Source organism: Hyperolius riggenbachi, chromosome 4, assembly GCF_040937935.1.
Source record: "Hyperolius riggenbachi isolate aHypRig1 chromosome 4, aHypRig1.pri, whole genome shotgun sequence".
NCBI classification, from domain to species: domain Eukaryota; kingdom Metazoa; phylum Chordata; class Amphibia; order Anura; family Hyperoliidae; genus Hyperolius; species Hyperolius riggenbachi.
The window spans coordinates 454,362,074-454,375,114 of record NC_090649.1 but is presented as its reverse complement, the minus strand read 5'-3'; the positions used below and the strand labels follow the sequence as shown (position 1 = coordinate 454,375,114).

General features: G+C 43.1%; 1 protein-coding gene across 1 annotated transcript in view; it reads right to left on the bottom strand.

Moving 5' to 3' along the window:
* The window catches only part of LOC137504852 (phospholipase B1, membrane-associated-like), a 171,032-nt gene that overhangs the window by 9,440 nt on the left and 148,551 nt on the right, over positions 1 to 13,041 (bottom strand). The window contains exons 48-50 of the mRNA XM_068233444.1: positions 6,330 to 6,381; positions 5,672 to 5,752; positions 2,394 to 2,459 (exon numbers count right to left, since the gene is read on the bottom strand). Of these exons, the coding sequence (XP_068089545.1) occupies positions 2,394 to 2,459; positions 5,672 to 5,752; positions 6,330 to 6,381 (199 nt within the window). The remainder of the gene's footprint in view (positions 1 to 2,393; positions 2,460 to 5,671; positions 5,753 to 6,329; positions 6,382 to 13,041) is intronic.

Sequence of the window (13,041 nt, the reverse complement as noted above, 5' to 3'; positions counted from 1 at the left end):
GTTGATAATTTTTGTTGGGGGGGAGGTGGGACTGAAACATCAGAGCCAGGTTTTTATTGCTATTTGTTTTCCTACTGTGCAGATTTCTATTCACTACCTGTTCTACTGTTCTACTCACTGGAACAATAAATACATTTATACAATCTCCTAAATGGAGACCGAGTAAACCCCTAAGGGCCTTTTTCCACTACACAGCTGAATCGCAAAATCGCAAATCGCTAGTGATTTTTAAATCGCTAGGGTTGTTACTTTATCATAGAAATCATGAGAAGTATTTTCCACTATAGTCATTTGATTTGGAAATCGCAAATCACAATCGCTTTCTGGAGCGATTTTTAGAGTGATAATGCAGTGCAAATAAAAAATAGCAATCGCATAAAAGAAATACTGAAAAATTGCAATCCCTGGCGTTTGTGATTGTGATTGCTAGTGGAAAAGGGCCCTGCGGTTCACACTAGAGGCATTTTCCGCCTTTTTTTCAAGCGCAGGCAATTGTTTAAATTGCCCACAAAGCACTTGTGCAATGATTCCCTATGAGAGAGTTCTCAGTTGAGCGGTTCGTTTCCGATCCGCTCAGCAAAGCTCTGCCTGTACTATCTTTGAGGCGTTTTTGCTATAATGAAAGGTATAGGAAAAACGCAAAGCGCTCACAAAATCGCTTTGTGCAGTAATTGCGTTCACGTTTTTAAGAATTAATACATTGTATATATTCTTTTCCGGGTCAAAGAGTTAACTTCCTGACTTGCGTCAGGGAGTGAATTACAAAACCGTACTGAAAAGGCGCTTAGAAAAGCGCTTTTTACAAAAACGCAGCACGCAGTGGAGCGCCAGGAGGGGGAAAAAAGTGCACAAAAACGCAAAACGCTTGCGTTTTTAGGTGTGAATGGGGCCTGAAAGCCCAAATAGACCTTCCCAGCCATGTTTCACTTCTCTCTAAGGGTACCTTGACAGTTTGTCAGAGATTTTTGGAAACGTTTTTTTCCGCCAAGGTAAATCTGCACTATTTTCCTGGACGTTATAAGTGTGAAAATGTGCAGTGCGATTTTTTTTTTTTTAAAGCTATAACGTCCTGTCCCTACCCTCTATTTCCTGTGGGTTTTTCAGAGGGGCATGTTGAGCAAAAGTTCTGGGTTTTTTTGGGAGGTATTTTTACTGACCTACTCATTGACTTTGCGTGACTGTTGCAAAAAAAAGCATACATGTAGGCTGTTTTTTTCTTCAAAAAATTCAGATGCAAAAATTTACATTAAACCGCAAAGCAAATGTGATGCCATTAAATTGAATTAGATGCACAGCAAACAGGAATTTGCAAAAATGTAATTCGCATATGAACTCTGTCATGTGTGAAAAAGGCCTAAGTCTCCACTAAAGAGATATACTTTACTTCCTGTTTTGGGTGACCCTTGTTATGAAGACAGGAAGTAAGATACGAATACCCCTAACCAGGACGTATTTACAGCATTATATTTCTAAGGTAAAAATAACATTTTATTCACCCAGAAGTGAAAGGATAATAATGTGAAAAATCACTTCACAGAGTCTTTACTCTTGAGGGTAATAAAATAGGATTACTCGCTTGAGAAAAAATGTTAGTAGTGATACTTTGCATTTGGGCTTCTGTTTTGTTGGTGCCATCAAACCATCCTTCAATAGGCACCCATAAGGGGCTTGTGGCCTTGTTACCCTATGATGTTTTCCTAAAAGCTTCCAAAACATCAGGTGTAGGAGAATTTCTAGAGAAGAGTCATGTGATCAGTCTGATCAGCTGAAAGATTTGCAAGGCTCTGATCACTTCCTGTTTTAGCTTACACAGGGCACAGCAGCAATACATGACTGTAACAAGGGAGGAAGAGGTGCTCAGGATGGGTAAAACTAGGTTAAAAACCAGATAGAATCGAAAAAGGTAGACAACACAATCAGTGGAAGAAAACAATATTATTTGCACAGGCAATGCAAACTTCATCAGGCCAAGAACAGTGCCTGAAATCTTGTAACGCCTCTCACTCCCGTTATCTGGTTTTGGCAGATGTTTCCACCCAACCGTCTGTGAACACATGACCGAAACCAGCAAATCAGAGCCTAACAAATGCACCACATAATTCAACTTATATGCTTCTCCAGCTATTCTGGTCCACATAAACTACTCTCTACATGATAAAAACCTGTTAGTTGTTCTAATCTCCCAATCTATTCAAAACAAAAGTAAAGGGTTTGATAGGAATTCCCCAACTGTGTGCTAAATCACTATACACAACGAAGTATGTGACACTTAGCCATTGCGGGGGATAAGGCAGTAAATTGGAGGAGGCAAGAAGTGGGATTAGGCAGGAAGTGGGATGAGACAGGAAGTGGGACAATGCAGGAAGTGGGATGAGGAAGGAAGTGGGCGGTACCTCTCTGTACAGGGTGTCCAGAGCATTGTCCAGGTGTTTCATGTGCTTCTCCAGGGAATATCGATCCTGAGAAGGAAAATAAATGATTTCACATAATAGAACAAACTTTGCTATAAACATATAATATATTACGTATATATGTGTTATTATATAAACACTAGTATGACGTTAGCATTGCGGTGTAACGTGTTGCGTTATGGAAACACACTGGAAGAGAGGAAGTGTTCTGCCGCCGCCAGCCGCTTGTATCTGGTGGGGAGAGTGAGAGAGGGGGAGCCCCAGGTGAGGGAAGGGGGGGAGATGTCCCCCCTTCCCCACCGCTGTGCCCATCGCTCCCCCTTCTCTCAGCTGCCACCCCACCTGGGGACATCTATACACCTGGCTATAATGGGCCCTGGGGACACGGTAAGTCCTGGCTGTCAGGAAACGGCCCCGCGGCATGCCTGCGTATACGGTTCCCGACTGCGGGTTTGAGCAGATCGAGAGGGGAAGCAGCCTTAGTCGAGCTACCACAAGGCTGTGACTCCTCAAACACTTCTCACTGCCACCACTAGCTGTTGCTAGACATGTTCACTCTGCTGTCGAGTGCTCGGCATGCAATCTGCGTTTTCATATTCGGGTCAGCTTTGCGCTTTAGGCCAAATACGGGAACGCCACGTACACACACACACACAGTTGCAATCTTACACTGTAGTGAAGCAAAACCACTAACAGTCGTTCCGAACGATACTGTTAGCCACTCAGAGTCTTCCCCCTCTGCTGTCGAGCGCGGAAGTGCCCCATACACACAATGCAATTACAATCTTATACGGTAGTGTTGCTCAATAATACAATCAGGCATGGACTGATACACCGTTACACTTCAGTCTCCTCTACTAGGCTATGAGTGTTAGTTTAGTACAGCAGAAGTCAAACTTATTAAATAACGATTTAATATTCCAGGAAAAAAGTGGAACAATGCAGAAAATAATATATACAAAAGATTTACAAAAACAAAGTAAAAAGTTACAAAATAAAAGTTTACAAGGATACACATAAGACAAGTTGCAAAAATAAAAGGGAAATAACGTTACCGGCGTACGTTAGAAGGTGGTTGACGGGAGAACGCCGTTTCCGATCTTCCCTAGCTATGCGCTACCTCCAAGAGAAGATGATCTGTGACTGTCCTAGCTGCTGTTTTATAGCAAAATGTGTGCCCCGGGGCCACCCCAATGTCCCAGGTCCCGGAATAATCCAATTTCCTGTTTAACGTGGGCAACTTCAAAGCGTTCCTGTGTTAGTGTTTGATCTTTTCAGAGATTTCAGAACACTTCCATAAACCCAATTTCCACAGGTAAAAATGGTATCAAAAGGACTTCAATCCTTCACCCATTTCCAGTAGGCTGTCATATGTAAATTTCAAACATTCCTGTGTTAGCTTCCACTGTCCCCAGATTATGGTAGTCTTGCTTTGTATATTGGGACAAGGGGCTGTCTCCAGAGTTCAAAAGCTATGCAGAACAGCCTATTCTTCCTCAAGTGGCTGCTAATTAGCAGTTCCCTGCTACCCCAGGAACACAAAGCAAATGTAGTCTCACAGACAATCACACCTGAGACAGCAGATTAAAGGTGACGGGCTAGAGGCCTAATGAGCCATTTCCTTGCCCCAAACTCGCAACTCAAGGCAACAGCTCCCTTCTAGTAGACATACACGTGACACAGGCAGAAAAATGAAAGAATATGTTCCTGTATTATCCTTAACATCATCAGCACCCCAATTTATCACCACTCTGGCTATATACTGGGGACAGCTATACACCTGACTACATATACTGGGGACATCTATAGACCTGGCTACATATACTAGGGACATCTATACACCTGGCTACATATACTGGGGACAACTATAGACCTGGCTACATATACTGGGAACACCTATAGACCTGGCTACATATACTGGAGACATCTATACACCTGGCTACATATACTGGGGACATCTATACACCTGGCTACATATACTGGGGACAACTATACACCTGGCTACATATACTGGGAACAACTATACACCTGGATACATATATTGGGGACAACTATACATCTGGCTACATATACTGGGGACAGCTATACAACTGGCTACATATACTGGGGACACCTATAGACCTGGCTACCTATACTGGGGACAACTATACACCTGACTACATCTACTGGGGACAACTATACACCTGACTACATATACTGGGGACAGCTATACGCCTGACTACATATACTGGGGACAGCTATACGCCTGACTACATATACTGGGGACAGCTATACGTCTGGCTACCTATACTGGGGACAACTATACACCTGGCTACATATACTGGGGGCATCTATACACCTGGCGACATATACTGGGGACAGCTATATGCCTGGCTACATATACTGGGGACACCTATACGCCTGGCTACATATACTGGGGACACCTATACACCTGGTTACATATACTGGGGACAGCTATACGCCTGGCTACATATACTGGGGACAGCTATACACCTGGCTACCTATACTGGGGACACTGGCTGTCTGTCATTAAGTGCATTTACTGGTGAAAGGCTGTCATTATGTGCATTAACTGGTGAAACGCTGTCTCGTATTACATGCAATTACTGGTGAAAGGCTGTCTGTCATAATGTGCATTTACTGGTGATACGCTGTCTCTCATTACGTGCATTTACTGGTGAAATGCTGTCTCTTATGTGCATTTAGTGGCATAACGCCGTCTGTCATTATGTGCATTTACTGGTGAAACGCTGTCTCTCATTATGTGCATTTACTGAAGAAAGGCTGTCTCTCATTACGTGGATTTACTGGTGAAAGGCTGTCTGTCATTACGTGCATTTAGTGGTGAAACGCTGTCGCTTATGTGCATTTAGTGGTGAAACGCTGTCTGTCATTATGTGCATTTACTGGGGAAACGCTGTCTGTCATTATGTGCATTTACTTCATTTTTTTTTATGTAACTACATTAGCTGGTATAACTACATTACAGTTAGCCCCACCCACATGACATCATGACCACGCCCATTTTTCACCACTTTCCACGAACATGATGCCCCCTACCTCTTTTTGACTGCCTCCTCATATGTGCCTGTCTAGAACCGGCTCTAATCCTGTAGCTCTCTGCAGGCTCATCCCTAGACTTTGTTGATTACTACAGATAAGAGTCCTGGATCCTGTAGCTCACTACACACTGAATCATGTATCCTTTAGCTCCTCGCAGATTTTGTTGCACCATCATCCCTTGCTTTGTACCTACTTACCCTGTTTTCGCAATATTGGCAGAGGTCGTTGCCACCAATGAAAATGGTGATTAATTTCCAGTCTTCATTGAAATTGATGAGCTGAAATACAGTGAGAACAATATGCAGGGTTATCTGATGGTGAAAGAATCACCATTTTATCAGAGCATTCTGGGATGTGTAGTGCCTGTGCCCCCCCCCCCTCCCCTCCACACACAGGGCTGGAACCCACTATAGTGCTTATTTGAGCGTTTAGGGGGCGCTTTAAATTGCTAGCGATTTTCCTAAATGATCTGCCAATATAAATACAGGTAACAAATTCCACAGTAGCGATTGTGATTAGCAAAATCGCAATCACAGGACATGCAGCATTTTGTGAGCGTTTGCGCCTCAATGTAAAGTATATAAGCGCTGGCAAATCGCTCATGAATAGCGATTTGTGTGTGATTTTAAATTACTGCAAACTGTAAATAAAAAAAAAAATTGAAATGACCAATCAGAATTAAAATCGTTAATCGCTATCACAATCGCTGGGAAAAAGCTTACACTTTTTAAAATCCCCACCAAAATCGTCAGAAACCGCTTATCGTATTGCTTACAAGACGCTAATTAAAAATGCTAGCGATTGCTCTAACGATTTCTAGTGGGTTCCAGGCCACACACACACCCATCTCCTTACCGTGCTCTCTTTCATCGTCTGCACCAATTTCTGAGCCTGTGATGGAATATTCCTGCGTGATAAAACAGCAGCACTTTAGTAACTGATCAGCTGAGATAATCTTATATTAAGCTTACATGACTTTCCAGATTCCTATATATCAACTCCACAGTCTGTGCTGCTCAGCAGAGCCCAGTATACATCAGCAGGCCCGGATTTACATCCCACGAGCCTATAGGCAAAGATGTCCTGGCAGGGGCGTAACTAGAAGTCACTGGGCCCCCTGCGAATATTTGGATGGGCCCCCCCCCCATAGGTGCCAAATAATCGTAATGGGGCAGCGTTTCACTGTAAATTAATTGTAAAGTGGGCAGCATTTTACCAGACAATCGTAATGTGGGCCAGAAAATCGTAATGTGGGCCTTTAGAAAATCATAATGTGGGCAGAGTTCACCAGAAAATCGTAATGTGGGCAGAGTTCACCAGAAGATTGTAATGTGGGCACCAGTCACCAGAAAATCGTAACGTGAGCAGCAGTCACCAGAAAATTGTAACATGGACAGCATTCACCAGACAATCGTAATGTGGGCAGCGTTCACCAGAATATCGTAATGTGGGACAGAAAATCGTAATGTGGGCAGAGTTCACCAGAAAATCGTAATGTGGGCAGAGTTCACCAGAAGATTGTAATGTGGGCACCAGTCACCAGAAAATCGTAACGTGAGCAGCAGTCACCAGAAAATTGTAACATGGACAGCATTCACCAGACAATCGTAATGTGGGCAGCGTTCACCAGAATATCGTAATGTGGGACAGAAAATCGTAATGTGGGCAGAGTTCACCAGAAAATCGTAATGTGGGCAGCAGACACCTGAAAATCGTAATGTGGGCAGCAGTGACCAGAAAATCGCAATGTGGGCAGCAGTGACCAGAAAATCGCAATGTGGGCAGCAGTGACCAGAAAATCGTAATGTGGGCAGCAGACACCTGAAAATCGCAATGTGGGCAGCAGACACCAGAAAATCGTAATGTGGGCAGCAGACACCAGAAAATCGCAATGTGGGCAGCAGACACCAGAAAATCATAATGTGGGCAGCAGACACCTGAAAATCGTAATGTGGGCAGCAGGCACCTGAAAATCGTAATGTGGGCAGCAGACACCAGAAAATCATAATATGGGCAGCAGACACCTGAAAATCGTAATGTGGGCAGCAGACACCAGAAAATCGCAATGTGGGCAGCAGTGACCAGAAAATCGCAATGAGGGCAGCAGACACCTGAAAATCGTAATGTGGGCAGCAGACACCAGAAAATCGCAATGTGGGCAGCAGACACCAGAAAATCGCAATGTGGGCAGCAGTGACCAGAAAATCGTAATGTGGGCAGCAGACACCAGAAAATCCTAATGTGGGCAGCAGTCACCAGAAAATCGCAATGTGGGCAGCAGTGACCAGAAAATCATAATGTGGGCAGCAGTCACCAGAAAATCTTTCCTTACCTGTCATGGTTAGCTACAGGTGTCCCTTATCATTAGGTAGCCAGAGGTTCCCTCAGTATTAAGTAGCTAGTGGTGCCCCTGACTGAAGGTACAGTGGGTTGCAAAAGTACTCGGCCCCCTTGCAGCTTTACACATTTTGTTACATTACTGCTACAAACATGCATCAATTTTATTGGAATTCCCTGTGAAAGACCAACACAAAGTGGTGTACACGTGAGAAGTGGATCGAAAACCATACATCATTCCAGACATTTTTTACAAATAAATAACTGCAAAGTGGGGTGTGCGTAATTATTCGGCCACCTGAGTCAATACTTTGTAGAATCACCTTTTGCTGCAATTACAGCTGCCAGTCTTTTAGGGTATGTCTCTACCAGCTTTGCACATCTAGAGACTGAAATCCTTGCCCATTCTTCTTTGCAAAACAGCTCCACCTCAGTCCGATTAGATGAACAGCGTTTGTAAACAGCAGTTTTCAGATCTTGCCACAGATTCTCGATTGGATTTAGATCTGGACTTTGACTAGGCCATTCTAACACATGGATATGTTTTGTTTTAAACCATTCCATTGTTGCCCTGGCTTTATGTTTAGGGTCATTGTCCTGCTGGAAGGTGAACCTCCACCCCAGTCTCAAGTCTTTTGCAGTCTCCAAGAGGTTTTCTTCCAAGTTTGCCCTGTATTTGGCTCCATCCATCTTCCCATCAACTCTGACCAGCTTCCCTGTCCCTGCTGAAGAGAAGCACCCCCAGAGCATGATGCTGCCACCACCATATTTGACAGTGGGGATGGTGTGTTCAGAGTGATGTGCAGTGTTAGTTTTCTGCCACACATAGCGTTTTGAATTTTGGTCAAAAAGTTCAATTTTGGTCTCATCTGACCAGAGCACCTTCTTCCACATGGTTGCTGTGTCCCCCACATGGTTTGTGGCAAACTGCAAACGGGACTTCTTATGCTTTCTGTTAACAATGTCTTTCTTCTTGCCACTCTTTCATAAAGGCCAACTTTGTACAGTGCATGACTAATAGTTGTCCTATGGACAGAGTCTCCCACCTGAGCTGTAGCTCTCTGCAGCTCGTCCAGAGTCACCATGGGCCTCTTGACTGCATTTCAGCGCTCTCCTTGTTCGGCCTGTGAGTTTAGGTGGATGGCCTTGTCTTGGTAGGTTTACAGTTGTGCCATACTCCTTTCATTTCTGAATGATCGCTTGAACAGTGCTCCGTGGGATGTTCAAGGTTTTGGAAATCTTTTTGTAGCCTAAGCCTGCTTTAAATTTCTCAATAACTTTATCCCTAACCTGTCTGGTGTGTTCTTTGGACTTCATGGTGTTGTTGCTCCCAATATTCTCTTAGAAAACCTCTGAGGCCCTCACAGAGCAGCTGTATTTGTACTGACATTAGATTACACACATGTGCACTCTATTTAGTCATTAGCACTCATCAGGCAAAGTCTAGAGGCAACTGACTGCACTCAGATCAAAGGGGGCCGAATAATTATACACACCCCACTTTGCAGTTATTTATTTGTAAAAAAATGTTTGGAATCATGTATGATATTCGTTCCACTTCTCATGTGTACACCACTTTGTGTTGGTCTTTCATGTGGAATTCCAATAAAATTGATTCATGTTTGTAACAGTAATATGACAAACTGTGGAAAACTTCAAGGGGGCCGAATACTTTTGCAACCCACTGTATATGTAAGTGCAATGTCCAGAGCAGAGTGAGTAACCTCTCATTTACTCTCTCATCAGGACTCTGCATGGGGAAGGTGGGAGGTAGGCGCTCAGGGAGGGGAGTAAGCCGCCTTTCCATCATCAGGCGCCTGTAGGTACATGCCTACAGTGCCTTATGGTAAATCCGGCCCTGTACTTCAGTGTTGCTTGCAAATTTTTAGCCAGTCATTTTTGCATCGAAAAAGCTATTTTCAATTTCGAGAAAATATTTACATTGTATTTTCGCAATACGACAAAAATTCACAAAAATTTGAAAAATTGGTATTTTTCACCGTAAAAAAAGTTGTAAAAAATTGTTTATTATAGAATGAAAATTCTCAAAAAGGTGAAAAATCACAAACTTTTATATGCAATGATTTTCAATGGCATTTTTGCACAAAAGTCAAATTTAACATTATTTTCAAATGAATGCAAAAAGAATATCTGCATTTTCGCTCATCACTGGTATACGTGTCTATATAAAGATGGCTCTGCAGCCTCCCATTCTTAATGCATATAAAAGTATATGTTTATAAACTAGCAATGCTTTGTGTTGCACGTCCATAATTTAATTTAAAAATGTACCTTTCTGGTTGGGCCCTTTAGCTCCTTGCTGCCACCAAAGTGGGAGCTGTTCCCACACAGAATAGATCACCTAACTCTTCCTATTTCCTTCCTCTGTTGATATAATAATTATGTTGTTTGGGGGAATATTTTGCCTGATTATGTTGTTAGGAGAGATATGCTTCATATATATGTTGTTTCTGGAGCACACTTAACTTAATTATGTCATTGTGACAGGGAAGGGGGGTGGGGGGTAACAATATGCCTAATTATGTTTTTGTGTGTGTGTGGGGGGGGGGGGGGGGGGGGGGAGGTTACATTGTTTAATTATGTTGTTTGATGAGATATTCTTCATAATTCTGTTGGGTTGGGGGGAGCACAATCTGCCTACTTATGTTATTTGGAGACACAATATATTATACAATATGGGCACAATTAAGTTGTTTGAGGGGGTCACACTGCCTATTTATGTTATTTGGCAAGGACTTGTTGCCTAACTGTTGTTCGGATATATACCTGCTTAATTATTATCTAGAAGTTTAGAAGCAATTCAGAATCAGAATCGATTTTATTTGAATTGTTTTGCCACATACAAGAAACATACAAGGCACAAAGTAGGAGGAAGACAATTGTACGAGGAAGACAAAAACAGATTACCAGTACAGATGCAATTGATGTTGAAGAAAGCGTATACACCATTTATTTTACCATGTCTCATTTGACTGGTTGTACAGTAGTTACAGCCCAATTTTTTATTGAAAGAGAAAACTTTATCCAAAGTTTTCTGAAGGTAAGTGCGCTGGGCAGGAAAACAAAGGGCGCCACATATTTGTACTTAATCCTCTGCTAGGTTTACATACATTATTTAGCCATGCCCATAAAATGTCCTGACCACACCCACATTGTGCCACAGAGTTGCTTGCATCGCACTGTCGCACATTTCTACTTCCATTGGTGTCCTGGATATTATGGGGTCCTAGCGACGCCCCTGCTGGGAACTGCCTGGCACTGGTATTTAAAGGGGCACTATAGCAAATGTTATGCTACTGGGATAACCCTAAGAGCAGGTTTCTAATAGTAAGAGCAACACATATTAGGTAGTGTAACTGTTTACAAAGGTCAGCTGGATAGGAGAATTTATAGCACACTTACAGATCCTGGTGTCAGCAAGAGGAAAATGACGTCCTCCTCTGTTCAGCTGTAACCGCCGATTTCTCTACTCTCCGTGCTGTGAGATAAAAGCACGTTTTGAAATGCAGGTTCAGTCAGCAGCAAGTAGGGATACCTAAGACTTTCCACAGCAGATATTCATACTTGCTGCTGACTGAGCCTGCATTGCAGAAGGTGCTTTTATTTCACAGCAAAGAGAGGAGAGAAATCAGCTGTAAGGCCTGGAACCCACTACAAAACACTATCGCTAGCGTTTTGTATGAGCGGTTTGTAAGCGGATTTAAAAAGTGTCAGCTTTTTGCCAGCGATTGTGTAGTGATTAGAGTTTTTAATTCTGATTGGTCCTTTCAATTGATTTTAACTTTTTTTTAATAATAATAATAATAATAATGGCAGTATTTGTATAGCGCCTTTCTCCTGTCGGACTCAAAGCGCTTGCGAGGCAGCCACTAGAGCGCACTCAGTAGGCAGTAGCAGTGTTAAGGAGACTTGCCCGAGAAACTCCTTACTGAAATAAGTGCTGGCTTACAGGCAGAGCCGAGATTTGAACCCAGGTCTCCTGTGTTAGAGGCAGAGCCCTTAACCATTACACCATCCAGCCACTTTACAGTGTGCAGTAATGTAAAAACGCTAGCAAACAGTGGCGTAGCTAAGGAGCTGTGGGCCCCGATGCAAGTTTTATGGGGCCCCCCAAGCACTCTATACATACCGATTGGTACGGCACACCAAAACCTGCCAATGGAAACTACAGTGTCAGAGGTGCCACAAGGGGATGGGGAGCAGTTTGTTAATGATTACTACTATATAAAGCATCTATAGAAGTGATTATTATGAGCACAGGACCAATAGAGAGCTAATACTGTAGCTGAGAGAGGGCCCTTCGGGGCCCTTCTGGCCCAAGGGCCCCTATGCAGTCGCTACCTCTGCACCCCCTATTGCTACGCCCCTGCTAGCAAAATCGCTCTGTGCAGGTTTTGATGAGAGATTATGCCAGCGTTTATATACCTTACATTACATAAACGCTAATCGCTAAAAATGCTGCATGTCCTGCGTTTGCGATTTTGGTAATCGCAATCACTCCAGTGGAATTTCGGCCGTCCATTAACATTTGCTGAGCATTTAGGGAAATTACTAGCGTTTTGAATCACTCCCTAAACGCTCAGAAAATGGCTCTAGTGGGTACCAGCCCTTACAGCTGAACAGAGAGGACATCACTTTCCTCTTACTAAAACCAGGATCTGTACATGTGCTATAAATCCTCCTATCCAGCCGACCTTTGTTAACAGATACACTACCTAATATATGTTGCTCTTACTGTTAGAAATCTACTACTAGGGTTATCCCAGTAGCCGAAATTTCGCCATCGTACGCCTTTAAATAGACTCCGCAACAAAAATTGCATCCTGTTTTTTTATCATACAAGTTCCAAAAGCTATTCTAATGTGTTCTGGCTTACTGCAGCACTTTATACTATCACTGTCTCTGTAATAAATCAATGTATCTTTCCCCTGTCAGACTTGTCGGCCAGTGTCTGGAAGGCTGCCAAGTTCTTCAGTGTTGTGGTTCTGCTATGAACTCCCCCTTTCAGGCCCCTCTCTGCACACTGCCTGTGTGATATTTAGATTAGTGCAGCTTCTCTCTGCTCTCGTATCTTTTACAAGCTGGATAAAGTGTCCTCTGAGCTGGCTGGGCTTTCACATACTGAGGAAATTCAGACAAGGGCAAAGCTGTTTGCAGGAAGAAAAGAGCAGCCTGAAACTTCAGTGCATGAGAGCAGAAGGGGGAAAGA